This window comes from Dermochelys coriacea, chromosome 8 (assembly GCF_009764565.3).
Source record: "Dermochelys coriacea isolate rDerCor1 chromosome 8, rDerCor1.pri.v4, whole genome shotgun sequence".
NCBI classification, from domain to species: Eukaryota; Metazoa; Chordata; order Testudines; family Dermochelyidae; genus Dermochelys; species Dermochelys coriacea.
Genome location: NC_050075.1, coordinates 36,529,006 through 36,553,276, shown reverse-complemented (window position 1 = coordinate 36,553,276; position 24,271 = coordinate 36,529,006). Strand labels below are relative to the sequence as shown.

Here is a 24,271-nt window from a genome sequence, read left to right as displayed (position 1 = left end):
ACCAGATTCTTGTCAGGTTTTGTTGCTGTTAACAGGAACCCTTTTGGCAGAAGAGAAATCAACAAGAACAGTAAGGTTCTATTTTAAAAAGTGAATGAAAGAGAAATCTCTTCAGATCAGTTTTTCACAGCCATCTCTATTCCCAAAGTACGAATTTTGATTGGTTGGTTGAATTGCTTCACTTGTGGTTTCTGCCTTGTTCATGCTACTTTTAGAAACTTCTGTGTGGTGTATATGCTTTAAGAGCAAACTCACCCCATCTGGGCTCCCACCTCTTGCAACGTTTTGACTCCTTTGATTTTTAGTAAGATGTAATTTGTTGTATTTTTAAATCTCGTGATTGGCCTTACGATCTCATGACTTTCTGTGGGGCTTGACTCATGATTTTCAAACTGTTGTGGCTGGCAATACTGAATCTACCTCTTCTTCTCCTTTGTTCCTAGATATTTTTGTTCATTCGTTTACCTCATAGTTCTTCTTCTCTTCCCTTTTGACATCTTCCTGTGCGCACACACATTTCCCTCTCCCTGATGGGAAAACATTTTGCCTCATCTCTCTTGTGCCCCCATCACTTTCTCTCTTTCCTTTCTGGTCTCCCTAAGTTCCTCTTCACTCCCCTAAACCTTTCACCAGCCTTCCCCTCCCCAACTCTCAGATCCCACCTCCTCTTTTCTGCCCCATGCAGTCTTCACTTGCTTTCTGTCCTCGGGAACTTCCCTGATTCAGGGAAGCACTTGATCATGTCATTAAGTGCTTTCCTGAACATGGATGCTTTTCTGAATTGAAGCCTTAGAGGGTCATTCTGCTCCCTGAAGATTGTACACAGAGACTTGGAGGTGGGAAAGGGACCTAGATTAATAGAGAAAATGCCAATAGGTGCACTCTCACCCTGAATGCTGTGCTCTGTGCCAGTTACACTAACCCTACAGAGAAACAGAAGAGGTCAAGAGATGAGCAATGAAAATGCTTACAGACCCAAGGAAATTTTGGTATGAGGCCAGAACGAAAAGACTGGAGATGTTTTGAGTAGAGCAGGGTCCTCAAACTGTGGCCTCTGGAGCACTGACAGTCTTTAGAGCTGTTCAAGATGGTCTGCAGCTCACTGGCTGGCCACACAGCGCTATGTAACACATAGCTGCAGTTTCCACAAGGTTGACATGTGATTGTGATCTGGAGGAGAGGTGGTCTGTCCTATTGGAAATGCAACAGACAATAGCCCACAAAGTCATCTCTCTGTGTCCTTGTGAGCCACAGGATGAAACTTTTGCAGCCCCAAGTTTTAGAGAAGTGACAAATCAGAAGGGACATCATAAAAATGGATGGTGGACAGAAGGTAAATTGGGATATCTTTCTTTACCCCTCTCCTAATGCTAAAGAACAGCCAATGACACTGAGAAGGAACACATTTAAAACTGATAATTTTTTTTTTACATAACTATCTTGTGGAACTCTTTGCTACAAGATACAATTGAGGCCAAGAGTTTAATAGGATTCACAAGATTTTACACTGTATGAAAAATAAGAACACCCACAGATCTATTAATTAGGATAAAAATGTGTAGGGGGAATATAAACTCTCTAGCATTGAGGCATACACAACAGTTAACTGGCTGGGGCTAGGAAGAACATTCCCTTAAAGGCAGGTTATTCATACCATTCATTAGAGGATTTCTTGCATCTTCCTCTGAAGCAGCTGATGACTGGTTTGCTTGGCCACTGTCAGAGACAAGATCCCAGTCTAGATAGATGTCTGGTCTGATCCAGCCTACCTGTCCTATGTTCCACAGGCCCTCTCTTCAGCCTGGTAGAGTCTCTCCTCACTTGCTTTCTGTGCCTGCCCTGAGTCTCCCAGGTGACCCTGTTCTTTCCCTGTGGGAGCTGCACAAAGCTGTCCTTGCTGGCATGGCTTGGGCACTCCTCAAGGCTCTGGTACCTGGGTGACTTTGCCTCTCAGGCAGACAAGCAGCTGGTCAACAAATCACTGATTCCTCTGCTGGATTCAAGAAAAATATACCAAATGACCTCTTCTCTCTGAATCTACTTTAACCCAGACAGCTCTGGTGTGGAAGTGATCATGGGTCTCTGAGCCTGTGTCAACTGGAAGATTTGGAATATGTCTCCATTTCAGTTGACCCCAACATTCATGACACAACTTAATGTATTTAAATTGTAACCTAATTTTGGAAGGTTGGTAATTCCTAAACTACTTTGCACCTTGGAACTCTGCCAAAAATCCTTCTCTTGGCCTAACTTGAGCACAAATTTCATACCAATATCTGGTTCTTGTAAAAAATTAGGGAACTTGGGGGAAGTGGGTGAAAATAAGGCTTATTGGTTTCAGTCCTAACCCTGGAATTGTGACTGTTGCCTCCATAATAGTGGCCCATGCATCACTGACAGAAATATCACTAAACTGCAGGAGGAAATGGAGCCATGAGCTATAACCAATATGGGGTTATAGAAAACGAACCAGAAAAAGGGTGATGGCTTTTTTGATAAAATGACAAAATAGCTGCATGAAACAGGCTGGAATGCATAGATTTGGATTTTAGGAAAATCATCTGGTACGATGTCTCAGGAAACCGTAGCACTCCAAATGAATTCCAGCTGGCAGGAATGCTGTCCCACAAATTGAAAACTGGGTGGAGGCCCATTAACAGTGGGTCATGATAAATGGCAACGTGTCAAATTTCTGGGGGGAAAGTACAGTTGTGGTACTTGAAAGTTGTCAGTTGCGTTACATAACTAAGATTTGCCGCTAGCTAATCTCCACAGTATGCAAGGTGTTTCCTATGGTAATTAAAGGGAGCAAACAAGGGAATGCTGTGGACACTGAGGTAGTTCATCTTAAGTAAACTTGGCAAGCTTGTCAGTACCTCCTCTGTCACAGGATTGACGTTAGGTCCATCCAGCTCCCCTTAGAGTGAATGGACAAGCTCCCATTTAGTTCAAAGGTGGTTTGATTGTCTTTCTCTGCTAAATAAGGGCCCAAAGGGACAGGTTGAGGTTAGAAAAATGAGATTTTTTTTATTCTCCTGCCCCAAATTATAGAATATGCCTTACAACAACTTTAAAATGCTCCACTTTCCTATACACCCTAATGGGACGGAGGAGGTTTCAGGCCTAACCTGTAGCACAGAGTGGGGTTCCTGCCCAGAAGGACAATTCAGAAGGCAGCCTTCAGCTATATAGAGGCGGTGCCCCCCTTTCACTGAATGGAGCAGCTGAAATAACAACAATTGCATCTAAATAAGGTTTTGGAAGCTTACTTTTTCTCTATATATTCCTTATGAGAATGGAGGATAAATATATTGGAAATTCCACTGATTTGTTATTAAGGAACCTTTTTTCATTCAGGTCAATTTTTTGAGGCTCTGTGTGTGTGTGTCCCCCTTTAGTGGCTGGTTGCAGGCTCCAGTGAGACCAAGTCATTGCTGGAACAATGGCTATGAATAAAGAATCTGCTTCAGCTCACGTGGCAGATGCTTGTGTATTAGGAGCTGGTGTTCCGGTGCTAGACATGCATCTCATGGGGCACCTTGTTATGATGCTAGTACCCTGGGTTGCCTTATGGCATGCATTAGGGCTCTGTGTCCTATCCCGATCCTGATGAGATCAGCCTCAGCCCGTGACTGTTCCTCATAGTGAGCATTGGGCCCTGCTTACCTAGCAGTGTGAAGTATCAATGGACAGACCTGCGGGCAGCCTGCTATTTTTCAATGATTTGCAGCATGAAACATCTCGATACATTACACTGAGTAAGGCAACCCCTGGCCATATTTCCTGTTTGGTGCTGGTGCCAAGGCACACAGGGCTGTTCCTGCCCTACATGCAGCCCATGCATTATTTGGGCAACAGGATTGAGGGGGCAGCAGCAAATAAACCTGGCAAGGAAAAAACAACAAAACCCTTCCCCTGCTGCTCCTTGCTCTGCCTCCCTCTGGGTCCTACTGCTCTTCCTGGTTCTTGCCTTCCCTTACCACTTCCTAAGCAACCACCACCCAATCCCACCCTTGCTGCATCTCCTGCCCTCCACCCTGCAGCAGACTAGACCCAGCAGAGGAGTCGGCTGAACCCTGATTGAAGCACTCAGCCAGGTCAGAGTCTCTCTCCTCCAACTTGCGGGAGGCTGGCCACTCTCCATTGGGCTCCAACCCACTCCAGCAGCAGAAGCTCTTCTGCCCCAGGCCGTGCTTTAGCACAACATCAGTTCAAGTACTTCAGCACCCTGCTGAGTCAGGGTACGAGTGGACAGCTGTGTGCATGGGCATGTTTGCATCTGAGGGGCACTGCAGGGAGAGTCTGAGTTGTAGGGTACCATAAGGAAGGTGGGTGATGGGATGCACAGAGCGGATGAGAAAAGGAAGGGGTCAGTGAGAGAGAGAGAGAGAGAGAGAGAGAGAGAAGGAAAGCAGAGAGGTCAAAAAGGCAGCACAGAGAAAGAGGAAGTGGAAGGGTTGGGATGGGCAGAGAGAAGCAAAGATGAGAAAGTTCTGCACTTGAGGAAAACAATAAAGGAGGGAGTAAAAGATCCCCCCACATCCAGTCAGTGGAAGGGAGTGACGGGAAGGAGGAGGAACAAGCAAAATGGAGTTGGAGTGAGTTTTAACAAATGTGGCATCAGCAAAAGTTGAAATTGAAACTAAATAACCCTATTAAAAGCAGTGAAAGCTGGGACAGGCTGGAGTAGATGGATGTGTATGGCAGGGAGAAAAAGGAATCAAATACATGGTGCTTTACTTAGGGCAGTTAGTGCCGAGGGCGGGTCCTGAACACAAGCATTTGCATGGATGAGCTGTGTGGGAGCAAAAAGAGCACACGAGTTGTGAGCTGAGCACCAGAGAGCACACTGTGTGTCAAAGCACTGCCAGATTCAGAACCAACTTGCCCTCGCCTTCCAGCCCCCCACTGGAGGAAGATAGGGAGGGAGGGGGCACTGATGGAATAATCCACCCTGTTTTGCTGGTGGGAAACTTAGAGCTTGAGATCAACAGTTTCAAACATGGCCTGATGTTTTAGAAGCCTCCGTTCTGGGCTGCCCTGCTTGAAATGCACAACCTGGATGTCAGAGGTGCTGAGCCACAGCAGTGCCCATTGACTTCAGCTGGAATTGTGGGTGCTCGGTCCCTCTGGGCCTTCATGCTTCCTTGTCATGGGTATTGCTTTGCTCAGTGGCACCACCCTTGACTTGGTCTCACTGAAAGTCAATGGGACTCAAAAACCAAAGACACTTGGAAAAAAGAAGCTTAGGCTCCTGAGTGGAGCAAGGCTTCAATGCCTTTAAAAATCTGGCCGTAGGTGTCTTAAACTGGGCACTCAGCTTGAGATCAGTTGAGACCCGCACAAGGTTGGGACTGTTTGGGAGCTGGTGAATCCCTAAATACTCCTCCAAACAGTCCATAAGGCTGGCGCCTGTGATGGGACCTTCTGCAGCGGGACACCTTGGAGGAAGTAGCTCTCATTCTTGTGCATGAAAGAGAGAGCCCTGTCTGACGCCTGCCTTTTAGCGCGACTTGTAGCAAGGTGGGATTTTGTCCGGGTTTTTCTGTATCATGCAAGTTGGGGAGGGTTTCTGCAGTTGCAAATGGCTATCCAGTGGGTCTCTTGGCATAATGGAAGGGGGAATGAACCCAGGAATCCAGTTGCTGAGTTTGGGTGACACAGCAAGGATGCTAATGGTATAGGGAGAACAATGTGGGAGATTTTCCAAGGCAGAAAGGGCAGTTAGGCAATAAGAGTCGGGTCCCATTTGTGCCTTGGAAAATCTCCTCCCTTAGTCTTGGAGAAACACCCAGCCACTAACAATCATAGAAATGTGGGGCTGGAAGGGACCTCAAGAGGTTGTCTAGCCCAGCCATCTGTACTGAGGCAAGACCAAGGACACCTAGACCATCCTGACAGGTGTTTGTCCAATCCCCACTTAAAAACCTCCAATGATGGGGATTCCACAACCTCTGTTGGTAACTATTCCAGAGCTTAACTACCCTTAGTGTTAGAAAGCTTTTTCCTAATATCTAATCTACCTCTTCCTTGCTGCAGATTAAGCCGATTACTTCTTGTACTACTTTCAATGGACATGGAGAACAATTGATCACCCTTCTCTTTTATAACAACCCTTAATATATTTGAAGACTCTTATCAAGTTTCCCCTCGGTCATCTTTTCTCAAGACTAAACATGTTGTATAGATCAGGCTTTCTAAAGCTTTTATCATTTTTATCACTCTCCTCTGGACTCTCTCCAATTTGTCCATAACTTCCTTAAAGTGGTGCCCACAATTGGACACCAGCTGAGGCCTCACCAGTGCTGAGTAAAGCAGGACAATTACCTCCCATGTCTTACATGCTACATTCCTGTTTATACATCCCAAAAAGAGAAAGCAAAATCTCATGTTTTCAGTTCCAAGGCTCAGCTTGAGCAAAAGGTAAAGACTGGAAGACGGGCAGTGAAAGGAGAAGTCCCAGTTCCAAAAATTCCCCACTTGACAAGAAGTACAGAGAAAAGTAATCAGTGGAGGAAAGGAGGAGCAGAAGGAAAATGCTCTTCATTTATGAAGATGAATAATAATTTTCCTGCCAGTGAATGTCAGCAGTAAAAGCTGAGATGCAGGGTCTACTAGAAAGAACTAATACTCAAAACCCACCAGTGGTAAGATTGGTAGATTTGAAATGTGAAAAACTAACAAACTGGGTTGGGTTACAAATCTCAAAAGCATAAGTCAAGACCATAGAGCAATAACTCACCCAAGCAGATGTGCAATCTCAGAGCAGCAACTGAGTTACCATTCAGAAGGTCTCATACTTGAGTGTGTAGAAGATTGGGCTCTGAGAGTGCTGCTTAGAAGTGGCAGAAAACCAGGGAGGGACTAAGAATATTCAGTTTCCCTGGCTAAACTGATGACTCCGACCCATAAGAATTCCTGGAGAAATGGTTGCTCGGGGCCCTTCAGTTAGATGTGGATAGTGACCAGCTGTTACAAGAAGTGGGGGCAGGGGAGGGTGGGAAGAAAGTTGGTGATGGAAACCATAGGCACAAGCTTGAATTTAGTAAAGTCCCTGATTTCAGAGCTAGAAAAATATACCTGTGCAGCCAGAATGAAGCAAGGCGTGAAATGCAAAGAAAAGACCATTTTGTTCTTTTCTTCCCTGAGTTATCTCTGATACCTTTCGATGTGATCAATGGAGCAGAGGTGAGGGAGGCATGGAAAAGGAGAAGATGAAGGGTCTAGAGTGAATGACTGAAGAGAACAGAGAAAGAGGGGGATGAAGGAACATGATGCCATCTTACTTCTGAATGGCTTCCAATAGAGTTAGTGGGGGCAAGACATTTAACTGATTTTAAGATGGAGCTGGATAAATTTAAGAACAGGATTATGTGATGTGGTTGCCTGCGACAGCAGGGAACTGGACTTGATGTCTCATCCAGTCCTATGTTCTTAGATTCTAAGGCCAGAAGGGCCCACTGTGACCATCTAGTCTGACCTCCTGTATAGCATAAGGCAGAGAACTGCCCCCAAATAATTCGTAGAGCAGATATTCTAGAAAAACATCCAATCTGGGTTAAAAAATGGCCAGTGATGGAGAATCTACCACCATCCTTGGTAAATTGTTTCAGTGGCTATTTATCCTCCCTGATAAAGAAAATTGTGCTTTATTTCTAGTCTGAATTTGTCTAGCTTCAGCTTCCAGCTATTGGCTCTGATTATGCCCTTCTCTGCTAGACAGATGAACTCATTCTTTTGTTCCACATGTAGATAGTTATAAACTGTGATTAAGTCACTCCTTAGCCTTCTTCTCTCTGTTAAGATAAACAGATTGAGTTCCATGAGTCAACCCTTTAATCATTCTCATGGCTCTTCTCTTGACCTTCTCCGATTTACCAACATCCTTTTTGAATTGTGGACACTAGAACTGGACACAGGATTCCAGTAGTAGTTCCATCAGTGCCAAGTACGGAGGTAATATGATCTCTACTCCTACTAGAGACTTCCCTGTTCATGCATTCAAGGATTGCATTGGTCCTTTTGGCCACAGCTTCACATTGGGAGCTCATGTTCAGCTGATTATCTACCATGACTCCCAAATCTTTTCAAAGCCACTGCTTCTCAGGCTAGAGTCCCTCATCCTGTAAGTACAGCCTGCGTTTTTAGATCCAAGATGTATAACTTTACATTTGGCCATATTAAAACACATATTGTTTCTTGCGCCCAGCTTACCAAGAGATCTAGAATGCTCTTCATTAGTGACCTGTCCTCTTCGTTTTATTGACCACGCCCCAATTTTTGTATCATCTGCAGATTTTATCTGTGATGATTTTATGTTTTCTTCCAGGTCATTGATAAAACTGTTCAATAGAAGAGGGCCAAGAACAGATCCTTGTGCGAGCCCTCTAGAAGCACTCCTGCTTGATGATGATTCCCCATTTACAATTATATTTTGAGACCAGTCAGCTAGTTTTTATTCTATTTAATGTGTGCCATGTTAAGTTTATATTGCTACGTTCTTGTGTCCTGGCTGGTTGCCCCCCATTACTTCTCCTTAGCTGAATTTTTTGAATCCATAAAGAATTATTAGACTCTGGAGATGGAAAGACCCTGAAAGACCTATGGAAACTATAATAGGCCATATTCCTGCCACCATTGGAAGGATGTTTCCTTTTGCACAGTTACAAAAGTTTGTCCAATCAGGTTATAAATGCACCAAGCAATGAGATTCACCACTTCCTCAGGGAGTATTCAATAGGAAGATGGATCTCATGCTCTGGAAGTTTTCCCAGATAGTCAGCTCAGGGGCATAACAGCATTTGGATGCCCTCCATACTTCCAAGCATAAAATGCAAAATTGTGCCTTCCTTCCCATGCCTGATTCTTTTGCCACCCACTTCATCCGTACTTCTGTTGGTTGGTCTCTATTATTATATTTGCCTTTGTTTGCTTGCACTTGTTACTCAAAAGATCTCTGAGAAGATTACCTACATTTTCCTCACCTTCATTTCTCTTCCCAGATCCCTGAACTGATCATACTGATTTGAGCAAAACCCTCAACATTTGCAAGCATTTGCTCCATCAGAACGTGAATTTGCTTACCTGCTTACCCTGCCCTTTTATTCCTTCTGTTGATGTTCTAGCAAATGTAGAAGTTGCAGAAAGGAATGTTGGGTGGAAAACCGCAAATTTTAATCGAACATAAGACATAGTTTGCTGTAGTGCCTTGGTGGACTTTCCGTGAAGGTCCCATTCGATATTAAGTCTACCTTCTCCCGGTGTTAACCATGGTAGAGTGATGGTTAGTACTGTTGACTGCTCTTCCACAGAGTCCATCTCTCCTTCTACTCAGCTGGTGCAGATTGGCTACCAATCTGAGGTTTGGATAGCTCCGAATGGGATAGCCAAGCTCCGCTTCCCCGACTCTCACAATAGCCCATTGAACTTCAATGGGGAGACAATGTAAGGAAATCAAGCAGGATTTGGCCTGATGTGTCCTGTCGGTCTAAGATTGTCAGAGACCTAAGGGAGTTAGGCACCCAAATTCCATTTACATTCAATGGGGTTTGGAAGCCTAAGTTGCTTAGGCTCTTTAAAAGTCATTAACTTAAGGGACGATTTTGTTTACATTCCTTTTTCTTTGTTTGGAAGGTAAGTGGTACCTCAAGAGGATGGCGAGCAGGCCTTTGGTTGGTACTGGAGGACTCTTTTAGGGCCACTACTTAAAGCATTTCTAAAACTGATAGAGGGACTTTTCATCTTTCTGCTGGAAAATTACCAAGAACAAGCAAGCCTTTAATGCAAGCCCCAGGTCCCTCCTGGGGACAGCCTGATAAAAAGTGACATTCATTTTTGGAAATACCTTGTGATGACCATGTCTGGAATTCTACTAAAGATAGTGCCTGAGTTGAGAGACTGGCTGAAAAAATTCTTGGAATGGAGTTTGAAAGCAGTTGGTACATATCATGGAATTCTATTGTATGTGGTTTTATAGATTCCTCCTCTCCACCCCCACCCTGCCAATAATGTTAGAAACTGTTAGTTGAGTTTCACTTATACAGACTGTTGAGCACTTACTTCATTTCAGAGATTGCTGAACATAGATATTTCTAGCTATGAGATCACCTTATAGGCTTGTACAAACCATTGTGGATGTTCTGAGCCACATAACTTCTGGAGTGATGTTGAAGTCATTTCAGTTAGGCCACCTTCTTTCCCCCCCACCTAACCCTGAAAAAATTGCCAGTACAAAGGGGAAACTTGTTTTAGGAACTCCACTAGAACGCTTAATATTTACTTATCAGTTACCTCGAAAGGCTGCAAGCCAGTGTGAAAAGAGGAGAACCCTGTGTTGGGCATTTAAAATATGTGACCTGGTCTTGAACACTTCTTAGCCTGTGACGTGTGCAGGTTGTGCTGTGTGCATTACGGTTTTGACTTGACCTACGACCTTCAGGTCACAATAGTACAGGCATTGATAACGTATCCATTCCTTGAACAGAGTTCCAACTCTATTTTGACATTTGTTGGTAATGTGAAAAAGCACCCGAAAATCTTGGTGCCTCCCAAAACAAGATATGGTCCCTGCTCCACACAGCTTCAACTCTAAGGCCTGGTCTACACTTAAAAATTAGATTGACCTAGCTACGTCTCTCAAGGCTGTGAAAAAATTTGCTCCTGGAGTGCTGTAGTTAGGTTGACGTAACCCTCAATGTAGATGTGGCAAGGGCGATGGAAGAATTCTTCTGTCAACCTAGCTACCGCCTCTCAGAGAGGTGGATTAACTACATAGATGGAAAAACCCCATCCATTGCTGTAGGAAGTGTCTATGCTACAGTGGCACAGCTGCACTGCGGTAGCTGGAGTGTAGACATGGCCTACCCGTGACGGACATGAGTGCATGTCAGGCACACAAAAGGGAGAAGAGAAGGACAAGGCTGATGATAATATCTTTCAGTTATGCCGTAAGGCATGTGCACACCCTGATGGCTCCATTATATGTATTTATTTCTGTTCTCCTTATAGACGAGATGGGAGTTTTTAGGCAGGGATGAATAATTTGAGGGACTTGGTGGACAAGTTTGGAGTGGACATTCCATGCATATAACACAACAAAGGCTCTTATGTTTGCAAATTTGTCCCTCAATCTGCAGAATTCCCCCGCCCATGCCCACACTCTTTCACTTCCCTGCAAGAGAATATAACTTCCACAGTTTCTTCTAATTATCAGCACCCTCTAGTGTGCTAGTCTGTGTAGATACCGTTTCCACTAAGAGGATTACTTTTCCCCTTTAATTTACAGCTATCCTACGTATGTCCCCAGCTTTAGTGCTAGCACCTATGCAACTAACAGTGCTATAAAAGAGCAAATGAGCAATCGGATAGAAAGGCCCTGATTCTCCTTTCTGTGTAATACTGGTGCAACTCCAGTGACTTCAGTGGTGACTCCTGATTTGTCCTAGTGTAAGTGAAGGAAGAATCAATCCCCAAAATTTGAAATGTAACATTCAGTTTCAACAAATACAATGACAGAAACCTATGAATAACTGACTAATTGACCATTTAATTCCTAGGTCACATAATGAGCTTTTTTATTTGTTTGTTTCAGTAATTTAGGTTGTTTTGTCTTAGATTGTAAAATTCTTGGGTCAGGGATGATAGGCCCCCATGTTTGTACAGCACTAGAGCACAGTGTTAAATGAAGTGTAGCTAAGGCCATAAGGGACCACTGTGATCATCTAGTCTGACCTATTGTATAGCACGGGCCAGAGAACTTTCCCACATTAATTTCTCTTCATACTAGAGCAGATCTTTTAGAAAAAACATCCAATCTTGATTTAAAAGTTGCTGGTGATGGAGAATCCACCCTGGCTCTTGTTGTTTCAGTGGATAATTACCCTCACTGTTAAAAATCTGCACCTTATTTCTAGGCTGAATTTGTCTAGCTTCAACTTCCAGCCATTGGATCTTGTTATACCTTCTTCTGCTAGATTGAAGAGCCCCTTATCAAGTTTTTGTTCCCCATGTAGATATTTATAAACTGTGATGGTCGCTCCTTCTCTTTATTAAGCTAAATAGATTGAGCTCCTTGTGTCTGTCATTATAAGGCAGGTCTTCCAACCCTTAATCCTTCTCATGGCTCTTCTCTGAACCTTCTCCAATTTATCAGTGTTCACTTGTGGACACCAGAACTGGACACACTATTCCAGCAGTGCCACATAGAGAGGTAATAGAACCTTCCTACTCAGATTTCAGATTTCCCTATTTATACATCCAAGGATTGCATTAATGGACTGTTTCACCAAGTGACCAGTACTGATTCTCTGGTCCCATGCTAGTAGACTTGTACAGCTACTCATAGACTTTAAAGGCTAGAATGTACTATCATGATCATTTAGTCGGTCCTCCTGCACATTGCAGGCCACAAAATCTCACCCATCCACTCCTGTGATAGACCCTTAACCCATGGCTGAGTTACTGAAGTCCTCAAATCATGATATAAAGACTTCAAGTTGCAGAGAATCCACCATTTACTTTAGTTTAAACCTGCAAGTGACCTGAGCCCCATGCGGCAGGGGAAGACAAAACCTCCCAGAGTCTCTGCCAATTTGACATGGGGGAAAATTCCTATCTGACCCCAAATATGGTGATCAGTTAGACCCTGAATATGTGGACAAGACCTACCAGCCAGACACCTCCCTGTCTAGTGCCCCATCTCCAGCCATTGGGGATATTTGCTGCTAGCAGTCACAGATTGGCTACATGCCATTGTAGGCAGTCCAATCATACCACCCCCTCCATAAACTTATCAAGCTCAGTCTTGAAGCCAGTTAGGTTTTTGCCTCCACCTTTGGAAGGCTGTTCCAGAACTTCACTCCTCTTATGGTTAGAAGCCTTCATCTAATTACAAACCTAAACTTGTTTATGACTCTTCAGGATTAGGGTCCTTCAAGGAACCCCTTTAAGGTTCTGGAAACTGAGCAGTTCATAACATATATCTCTTAGTAATCAAACATAACTTTGATTCTGGAATATATTCTATTAACAATCATGTACAGATCAGATATTACCTTTAGGAATATGGGTGTTGTCCTCTATATAGAAAGAAACTGCTGCCTTTGTGCTGGATACTATATTGGTTTTAATAGGAACAGCATGGATGCTGCTCTTCCATCAGATTGCTTACATTTGGCTGCACTTCTCTCTCTCAGGTGCTTGGCTGACTGACTTGGTATGCCTGACTTTGGCATGCACAGGGTCTAAGTGATCCCCATATGTGGGGATGGGAAGGAATTTTCCCCCAGGTCAGATTGGGAGTGACCTTGGGGTTTTTTCACTTTTCTCTGCAGTGTGAGATGCAGGTCACTTGCCAGGATCATTGGGCACATCTCAGTTCATCCATTCCTGCCATTGCAGGGACCTGGGGCATTGGTGCACGTCGGTCCCTCCTATTCTTTGCCTGTGGCACATACTAGTTTAGTCTGTAATATCTGGGTCTAATTTTGGTTCATGGGTGTAATGTGCAGATACTGGGTGGTGCTGGTGGTCTGTGATATGAGGAGGTCAGACTAGATGATCTGGAGGTTCCTTATGGTGTTACATTCTATGACCCTGACTTCCAAGTGAATTTCCTGCCAAAACACATTCAAAATTAAACACATACAATTACAAATATGCTGCAGTTATATTTTATGCAAACCAGCTCCCATTAATTCACTGCTAAAATAGAGAAATCAAGCACTTGGGTCCAAGATTTTTAGAATTTTGCATGCACAATGCAAAAATGCTCATGCATAATTTGCACATGCCTTTGTTGCAGTCATGATCACTGCATGTGCAAATGGCCAGGTAAACATCCAACTGGTCCTTTGCCTGCACAGGTTTTGCACTTGTATGTACTGTTGTGTGGTAAAAGCATGTGCTAATCTTAAATGCACATTTTTGAAATCCTGGTCCCATGGAAGTCAGTAAGTGTTTGGCCATTGGCTTCAGTGAGGCCAGGATTTCAACCCAGGACACTATCTCAAATCAGAAACCTACACAGGAACTTTAATTATGGTAATGTGACCCTTGGAGAGAGACAGGGAGAACCAAAGAATGAGAATGCGAGAGATGGAAAATGCACAATTTAGCAACTATTGTTTTTACAGCACTTATGGAGCTCTTGTTTGCTAGGATAACGAATTTCACAGAGTGGGTCATGTTGCTTACATCACCGTAGACCCTTGTTAACTTTTTTTCTTTTCTGATTTGAACTACCAGGATTTGACCGACAGCATTAAATAAAGAGAGATCTGAGATAGACACCATCTAAGCTGTAGAAGGACCTGCTCCTGTGAGATTCCCAGTGGGGAGTCAGGTCCTCACCACCTCTTTGAGTGATGCCCTTAAGCCCCTGAAATATTCAACGTGTCATTGTTCCTGGTATCTCCAGCCCTCCTCACCAGCACTCAATGTCAGCCAGGCCTAAGGATGCAGTGCTGTCCAATTTTGTAGCAAGGGTCTGGGAGCTGAAACTCCAGAAGTGCCAAATCACACCTTGGAATTACTAAGATAACAGGCTGTGACAGGGCAAGGCCAGATGGCTATAGAAAAGTAGTGGGAGATAGATATATTAGCTCCGGGTTAAACAAATCCCTGGTACCAGGATAAGTTAAATGGCAGCTGCTCCAGGTCAATTAAGACACCTGGGGTCAATTAAGAACTTTCCAGAAGGCAGGGAGAAGGCTAGGTTGATTGGGGCACCTGAAGCCAATCAGGGGCTGGCTGAAACTAGTTAAAAGCCTCCCAGTTAGTCAGCTGGGTGTGGATGTTGGGAGCTGTGAGGGGAAGTTGTGCTGTTAGAGAGACTGAGCAGTACACACCATATAAGGCACAAGGAAGGAGGCCCTAAGGTAAGGGTGAAGTGGAGCTTGAGAAAGTGAGGGCTGCTGTGGGGAAGTAGCCCAGGAATTGTACACATTCTTTTTCTAAAAAGTCAACTACCATAGCTGATACTTTTAGGGTCCCTAGGCTGGAGTCTGGAGTAGAAGGTGGGCCTGGGCTCCCCGCTTTGCCCCTGCCCTCCAATTAATCACTGAGACTGGGAGACAACAGAGACTGTGCAAGGGAGGATAGCTTCTCCTCACCTCCCTTGCTGGCTTATCATAAAAATGGCTCAGTAGACTGTCACCCTTGTCTCTAGAGAGAGAGAAGGGTTACTTGGAGGGTCACAGTGAGCCTCTGAGGCTAGTGAAAATCTTCAAGGAAATACGGGACCCATGGAGACAAGGACAGAGCTTTGTCACAAGGCATAATTTGAGAGAGACCTGGTCATGTGTTAATTAAAAGGCCTAAAGATGAGCACAGCAGAGCCTGCCAGTCGTCAAAAGTTGCCCCCAGGAAATTAAAATCATATGTTGCGGTTTACCTGGCATATGCCCTGCCGATGGCAGTGGAATTCTGAGGGAGCCACTGCTGTTTTCAAAGACAGTTGAGTTAAATTCTGTGAGAAAGTCTGACCATCCTTTTCACATAAATGGGAAATATAAGTTGCCTAAAGCATGATGTATATTACAGACACTGGATTACATTTAATGTTCTCTATTTGAACTCAGAGTCTGTAATTACCCACTGATGGGTTACAGTGGGATTTGGGAGAAGACTGTAAGTTTAATATTGAACATCTCTTCCACATTGTGAGGATTGGGTAGATGTTTACTATGTGTATGTTGGGTGAGGAGTGTGCTTTGCATCCCCACCATTTTAGAAGGCATTACTTAAGGACAGTGGTAGTCAACCTTGCAGAAGTGCAGAGTCCTACCCTAAAATTTTGGCATCAAATGCCATCAGTCATCCCACTGTAAAGTAACATCCTGCAGCATTTGCAGTATGACATTGCTTCATTGTAACATGGCATCATGTATTGATGAAGTCCTTTAACACATGAGTTCCACAGCCTGAGGGTTGCAGTCCTAATGCTGGGTCTAGCAGGTGGCAACCACCCTCCTTTTCTTTATGCCCTTCTGTGGTAATGGGGTCATGATATGAAAGAGGTGGCCTGACACAGACATTGCAACAGCACATCAAGGCATCGCCCATGACTGTAGCTCATAACTTGCCTCTCCTCTTTACCCATTCTCCTGCCTCTCTGACTGCTGGAAGCCAAGCTAAAGTACCTTCTTCCCTAGCTGCTTGGAGAGCTATCACCCAGCCACCCAGATCCATCTGCATAGTGCTTCCTGCATTGTTTCTTGTGCATCAGGAGGTGGGGAGAACCTTCCTGTGATCAGTGTTCTCCTTGCTCTGCTGGAGATTAGACAGGATGAAAGGAGCTCTCATCAAATTGGTGGGCTACGTATATTGTCCTAAAACTAGTGTGTGGCTCTAGAGTCAAAGGTTGAGAGCTGCTGTTATAGGATCTCCCACAACAAAGGATGTTTGATTTACCCTTTTTAAAATGGTGGCCAAGGAGTATATTATGAACTATTTCTTAATTTATAAAGCACCTTTCCTGGGACTCCTTCCTTCTGCTTTATGCCTGTTGTGGAGTTGTTTATATATTGTACATTGTAGGTGGGGTGTGGTTTCATTTATGCATGCTGCCCATTTATGATTATGTTTTTGGTTAAGGTACCTAGATGCTTTTGGGCATCCTCTAGGTGCCTGAAATATATGATGTGTTATTATCAAGGCACTTCAGTGTAACACCAAATATAAACAACTGTAAATTAAACATGTCTGGATCAGACCTTATAAGGTGGATCTTAAAGAGATCCAGGCAACTTAGTTAGGGCTAAAATTTCAGTTTTGTAATTGACGTTTGCCATTGAGTAGGTGATGGGTATGCAAATCCTGGTGTCTTGCTGCTGTGTGGGCTTAAGGTGTTAACAGTAAATCTGGTTTAGAATGCAGAGGATGACAGCTGGAGCATGACAACACATTCAGATGGGTTACAGAATTGGATGTGTGTGTTTTTCATATCTGGTTTGGTTTTGGTATTAGCTTAGTTCTCTAGGCCTCTATTGGTGGTTGTTTGAGCTATTTAATTTCAGTGACTACAGAATGAGCGTTCCTTCCATGCAGCTTTTGTGGTTCTCCACAGCCTCTTCTCCACCAGGTTTAGTGTATGATTTTTAGCATGTTTTATGGGGAACTTGTCACCTTACTCATACCTCAAGTAGATTTTGTTGAATTTCTGTGCAAAAAGCCGCACAGGACTAGTCTTAGTGCAGCTAAACCTATTTAGTCCCAAATCCTGGGCCTTTTGAAACTTAACAGCCAAGCTCCCATTCATTAATGTACCTGTAGCTACTTACACTTACCCACTAGAGCGCGGGAAAAAATTTCAAGAAAGATTTGTGAAATTCATGCGACTGAGTACCATTAATTTCATTCACCAATATTTGCAAGCATCGTATTGTCAACCTCACATATCCAAAAATCATTAGATTTCAAAAATAATAAATGTGGGGCTTTTTTATTTGTTTCCTGGATTTTGAAACTTTCAGATTCATATTTTCCAGCTTTTCTCTGCAACCACAGGGGCTAGAAACTTACTTATTTTTTTTTCAAGTGAAAGCAGAGAGTCTCACATAATCACTTGATTCCAGGAGCTGAGTGTGTCAGGCTCATCTGAGCCAATGGAGCGTCTAGTGAAACAAGCTCACCTAGTCTTACAGAAGTCAAATTAATAGTCAACTCAATAGTCAACCCACCTGGGCCTTACATTCCTCAAAGTAAACAAAACTCATTCACTGACTCAAACAAAAAAGTGCAGAATTATCCCAAGAGGCCTGGTCAGAGGCTAAGTTAAGAAGAGATCCTTTCTCCTCTATCCCTGCTTCACCCAGAACTGGCCCCTGGAAGAACTAGCCAGACCCCTTTATCCAACCTGCTGGGCCTTGATTGGCTTCTGCCTGTTCCAGGCTTTCTAGCCAGTGGAGGACTGATACTTATTGGTTCTACCTGCAGCTGATTCTTCTTTATTCTCCATGAACCTCTGTATTGGCCACAAGAATGATTGCAGAAAGCTAAAATCTTGCAAATATGTGTCCAGACACCCATCACAAAATGGTTTTGATTTCCCTCCCCTGTTTATAAAACTTTCAGGTGCTGAATCAGGGAGCAGAAATAGTAGCATACAAGTTAGGTGAATAGTCACATACCATGAATTTGGAGTACTCAAAAACCTAGTTGAAAGAAATTGTTTGTGACCAATCCAGATCTGAAATATGCTTTTGCAGGGGGTGTCCATCAAATACCTTTGAATACAAATTATTGTGTAGAATTCAAAGTATATGCATGAATAATTATCCCAGCTTTACCTGTAAGCAGTGTTGTTCTGCTCTTCCATTTGTACTTGATATTGTCACCTGGTGGACTGAGGGATGAGTGTGTTTTTCCTTGGGACCATTTAACTTGCCTCCATTGTCTCTCCTTAAATGTTTGTCACTGCTCATTTTCTTATGGCATGAAGTTAATGGGTTTAACCATCCCAATCTGGGCAGGGGAAAACCCCTGTTCAAAGCATTAAAGAAGGGGAGCACAACTTAAATACTAACATGCTTCATACTGTTCCCAATAACTTCTTCAGCCATAAGTGGAATTTCATGAAGTAAATTGGTTCAAAAAATGGGAACCAGGCTAACGTCAATGCTGTAAATTAATTAAAAGTTAATGGAGGCAGCTTGATGTAAATGAATAATCCTGCTAAGTGAGAGACCAAGCAATTTCAGTCTATTTATTTTATCCAAGAGGAAACTAAGAAGTGAATTGATCATGGTCTAAAAGTAACTACACGGGGAAGAGATTTCTGATGGTAGATAGCTCTTTAATCTGGTAGAGAAAGGTTTAACGAAAACCAATGGTTGGAAGCTGAAGCTAGACAAATTCAGACTAGAAATAAGGGTCACACTTTTAATAGTGAGGTTAATTAACCAGTGGAACACCTTGTTGAGAGAGATGTTGGATTCTCTATCATTTGCATTCTTTAAATCAAGACTGGATAGCTTTTTAAAAGAGACGCTGTAGCTCTAAGAGAGATTATCGGCTTGATGCAGAAATGACTATTTGAGATTCTTCGGCCTGTGTGATGCAGGTCATCAGATTGGACGATGATGATGACCCCTTCTGGCCTTAATCTCTATGAATCTGTACACACACAGACACAAACAGACTTGATGATCCTATTTTTCTATTTTTCACAATAACCTTTCACAGTGCAAGTTCTCTATGTACCTGCATTCTGGGGAGAGAACAGAGCTATTTCCCTTTAACTTGCATGCATGCTTTTTGGTATATGATTCACTTCAAAGCAAAGATCAGTAAAAGAGAAGGTTTTTTGAGTTTGCAAAACCAGAGGTGCCTGGGATGCAAGTTCCAGTTTACTGGAACTCCCAAGTTTGAGAAACGTGAGGGGGCATTTGCCCCATTTCTAGTTGACATGCATCTCCATAGCCCCATCACACTCCTCTGTCATCCATGCTCTTTGGGCTTTTCCCAGGCTTGAGATGAATGTAGCCAGACTCATAGTGCCTGCCACACTTGAGGAAAGGCCACTCCTATAGCCCTTCCTCTAACTGAGCAGCTCAGGTGCACCCCCTCTCCCCCCCGGCACCGTCTCTCTCCTCAAAAGGATCCTTTACTTCTCCTCTGAATGGATGAATTGTAAGGCAAGTGTCGAAAACCTTTTCGTTCTGTAAACCACCTCTCAACTAGGTGTCTTAGACCTCCACTGCCATTCACGATTGGATAACTTCCTGATGACCACTACCACGATTGCTACTGACATGCAGAAATAATGCAAGGGAAGTATTTCATGCATTTTGTTCTCTCTTTCTTCAAAAAGCACAGAACACTTATTGCACTAAATGCACTGCCTGCTCCACAGCTCTCCGTTTATTCCCCCTCCCAGCTGTGCTGGTCCTCTCTCTCTTTCCCTGCACATGTTTCTTTGTCTACAGCTACACTGCACAGCTCCTGCGGCAGCGTCTGGGGTATGTGTGGCTACGTGCTGCAGTGAAAAGCAGGCTGCACCCACACTGCAGCATGTAGCTACCTGTGTCGGAGAAAGGCTTCGGCAGCAGGGAACTCTCAGAACCTTTCCTTGCTGCCTCCCTACTCCCAAAGTCTTTCCTCGCCACTGGAGCTTTCCCTGCAGTGGGTGAATACTCCAGCAGCTGGATGCTGCATTGCTAAAAATAGCAGGGTAGACATGGGAGGTGCTGCTTGGGTGTGTACAGAGCTGTATAGGGTCTATACCCAGGTCCTTAACCAGAGGGTTCTGGCATGTCTCTTCTTGCCTAAGCAGTGCCTCACCGACTACACTGCTATTTATGCCGATGTCATGTATGTACTCTACATGCCGCCGAAAGGAGTGTGCAGTGTATACGTACCTTTTGCCACATGCTCCGTTTCCCTTCCTTTCCTCCTGCACATGTTTTCTTGTGCCCCTGGATATACTGGACAAACTCCAAGATAATCTTTACACTTTTCTGTACATTCAGTATATGTCTCTGATAGTGTTGTTACTCTGCCTGTTTTCATTTGTATATAATAACCTTCAATAAAGAGAGCATTTAAAAAACCCCAACAGTCTAGGATTATTTAGCTTGGCAAGATGAAAGAGAGGAAGTATAACAGAGGTCTGTAAAATGATGACTGGCTACTCCTGGGGGAATTATGCACCAAAAAATAAAAAATTCTGCACACAATATTTTAAAATTCTGCTTATTTTATTTGTCAAAACAACACAATATAATCATGCTGGTTTCAATTATTTTGTTAATTTATTTAAACTACAATACAATGGATGGAGAATGGGTGTGGGGAACATTGGAGGAAATCCCCAACCCCCTCTGTCTAATAGTAATGTGGCTAGAATTGACCCTTTACTTCTAGTTATTAGTCAACAAATATATGCAACCATATGCTCAGTGTCACATCATAGGCAACTGAAGAGCAAGTGAGGGCTGGGGACTCAAACTCGCAATTTATATTGGCTACTGACCATCTCCAGAAAGGTCAGTAGCAAGCAGTTCATGGAGCACATTTTGATAGGAAATTTTTTCAGTTCAAAAATTTAGACCGGTTCGAATCCCTAAAGAAACATAAGCATGTGTAAGGCCATACTGTCCTTGACAATAAGGCTCCTTCACACCACTCTGGCAACGTAAAAAAGCCTTAAATTTTTTATACCTGTTTTTTATACTGCTGGAGGAATTCACTAAGAACAATGGGAACAATTCACTAAGCAGGCAGGCTGCTACATTCTCCTCTGCCTGAGGGGACAGAACCTGCCCCAATCCTACCTCCTCAGAAAACACCCAAAGCCCTGCCCCTCCATGCCAAGCATGCTGCAATAGTGAGCAAGAGGGACGGTGTCTCTCTCTCTCACTCACAACTGCCCAGCCCCACCCCTGACAGTGATTTACCTCTCTACTGGCTGCTCTGGGCGCCAAATTGACCTGCCTGTACTGCCAGGAAGGGGTGTGTGACCGGTCTTGCAGCTTCCCTTTGCTTCCCCATCAGAAGTCATTTTTCTGTGGGGAAGCAAAGAAATCTGTGTGGGCCATGAATTCTGCGCACATGAGTGATGCAAAATTCCCCCAGGAGTAACTGGTATAATGAAGCCCATCTGATTCTTTATCTCTTATTGCTGTCCCATATCACAAGGATAGGCCACTCAGTGAAATTCAAAGGCAACCAATGTATATTTCATAGTGAAAATACTTTACCTTATTATTAACAATATATAATTAACAAGTGGAACTCACTGCTGCAGGATTTTAAGACAAATATAACTTACTGACTTTCTTTTAAAAGATAAGATTTAAAATAATACATGTTCAAAGAGAACAGACTGCAGTTACAGCTGTTAAGACAAAAATTGCAAAGGTTGCTGATCCTCATGCTTAGGGCATAATATAATCCCTGGCTATGGGTTGTTAAGAGCGAATGGTACAACCTTATCCAATTTTCCAGATGTATAGTTAATTTATTTCCCTTCTCTGAAGCATCCAATAAAGGTCACACACAGAGGCAGGTCTCATACTAGAAGTCGACCTGTCAGGTGTTCCACTTCTAGGGATTTGTAAAGACTTTGTGATGACTTTCCCAGTCATCTCCATTCTGTCATGCCTCCACCTGTGGCCCCAGGAACTGATGCCCCTCCCACCTTAGCCATTTGCAAAGGTAGAGTTTTCAGTGTAGGAGTCCTGTTTGGCTGTAGTGTCAAATGGCAGAGTGACCACTTGTACCAGCACTTGTTTCCCCTGCTAGGACATGTTTCAGCCTTCCCCTCTTAGCAGCAAAGAGCAAATGCACAGTACATCCCCAGATTGTACAGGCAGGCACATGAGCACCAGGAAATCCTCAGTGCCCGCAGCTAGAGGGGAAGAGAATGACCCCCTAGCCCATTTCCTTCTCCTTCAGTAGTCAAATAGTACAGCTCTGAGCAGCAGAGGTTGTGAGATCAGCAGCAAGTCTGTCAGCAGCAGCAAAGGCAAAAGAAGATGTCGTAGCAAAATGGTTAGCAGCAGCAATGGCAGAATGAGAAAAATCCATCGTGAGCTCCCACTGCGCTGTGTTCAGCCTGGCTGGCCGGTCCAGGAAGCAGAATAAAATCTCATCTCCTTTGTGCACTTGGAAATGCACAGAGCCTGCCTTCGTGCATGAGAAAACAGGAGCTATTGGTCTGGAAATCTGCAACTGATGTGGGGCAAAGATGGAAACCGGTGAGCCCGCCCTTCATCTGAAGTTAGGGGCCCGCTTCCTTCCCAGCATGTTCAGCTGTGACAATCCACCTATTTGCTTTTTTAAAGAAATAATGACGCTAATGATAAGTATTTAGACAAGGATCCAACCCCTGAGTCATTACATAGTAAATGCAGATGCTTCTCTTACAGCCCCAGCAGAGGGAAACTCAACTGTGTAACTTACCTTGCCCTGTGCCCCTTACAGAGGCAGGTTTTCACACTAGTCTGATGTCTCTCTTCACAGCTGTTCCTCCAAAACTGAAGAAACTGAAGAGCCCAAATGTTCACGTTGGGGAAAAGATTTCGCTGAAATGTGAGGCTACGGCAGGGAATCCCCAGCCCTCCTACAAGTGGTATAAAGATGGCAAAGAACTGAAGAAGAGCAAGGACATTCGAATAAAGTACGGGAATGGCAAGTAAGTTTAAAACTTGATTGCTTTGCACCGTAATAATTAACAAATGTCTGGTATAAATGTCATACATCAGATTGTCTCTTATCCTGAACCCATATCACCTTCTGCAGGGATGCTGCTGTCAGATTTCACAAGCTAAGTAGGTTGGTCTGGGTTGGTACTTAGATGGGAGACCACCAGAAAATTTCTACAGTGCTGTAGGTGGCATCCTGTTTTCGGAGTTAGTATTAACTGAGGTCCTGAGATGGTGTTTGAGAGCACTGTGCTGCTGGAAGAATAAAACTGACCACTTGCAATAATTTTTACAAGAGTAGCATTATGAACCGCAACATCCTGGGCAAATTCCATTTCTGATTTCCTAAATTTGACTTGCTGTTTCAATTGGATATACTAATCCTCTTTACTTCCTGTCCTAAACTGTTGTGTACTATTGCAGAACCTTCTTGAGTAGGAGAAGGGCACCAGGGATTCCACCAGTACAGCTTCTTTCCTGTAGGGAGAAGGATGGAGGAGTTTATGAAGGCTAATGCTGAGAGCTCTCTTGCTGGGCTATTAAGCATCACAGAAGTCTTCTGAGTCCCAGCACTGGAGATTAGTAGAGCATTGCCAGCAGACCGAGGGAAGTGATTATTCCCCTCCATTCGGCACTGGTGAGGCCACATCTGGAGTATTAGGTCCAGTTTTTGTCCTCCCACTACAGAAAGAATGTGGACAAATTGGAGAGAGTCCAGCGGAGGGAAAAAATGATTAGGGGGTTGGGGCACATGACTTATGAGGAGAGGCTGAGGGAACTGGGATTGTTTAGTATGCCGAAGAAAAGAGTGAGGGGGGATTTGATAGCTGCTTTCAACTATCTGAAAGGGGGTTCCAAAGAGGATGGATCTAGACTGTTCTCAGTGGTAGCAGATGACAGAACAAGGAGTAATGGTCTCAAGTTGCAGTGGGGGAGATTTAGGTTGGATATTAGGAAAAACTTCCACTAAGAGGGTGGTGAAGCACTGGAATGCGTTACTTAGGGAGGTGGCAGAACCTCCTTTTTTTGAGGTTTTTAAGGTCAGGCTTGATAAAACCCTGGCTGGGATGACTTAGTTGGGGATTGGCCCTGCTTTGAGCAGGGGGTTGGACTAGATCACCCCCTGA

General features: G+C 43.8%; 1 protein-coding gene across 3 annotated transcripts in view; it reads left to right on the top strand.

The window, feature by feature from the left end:
- Positions 1-24,271, top strand: part of NRG2 (neuregulin 2) — a 293,165-nt gene that overhangs the window by 155,010 nt on the left and 113,884 nt on the right. For all 3 annotated transcript variants that reach the window (XM_038412862.2, XM_043520453.1, XM_043520452.1), the window contains one exon: positions 22,963-23,134. In XM_038412862.2, the coding sequence (XP_038268790.2) occupies positions 22,963-23,134 (172 nt within the window). The remainder of the gene's footprint in view (positions 1-22,962; positions 23,135-24,271) is intronic.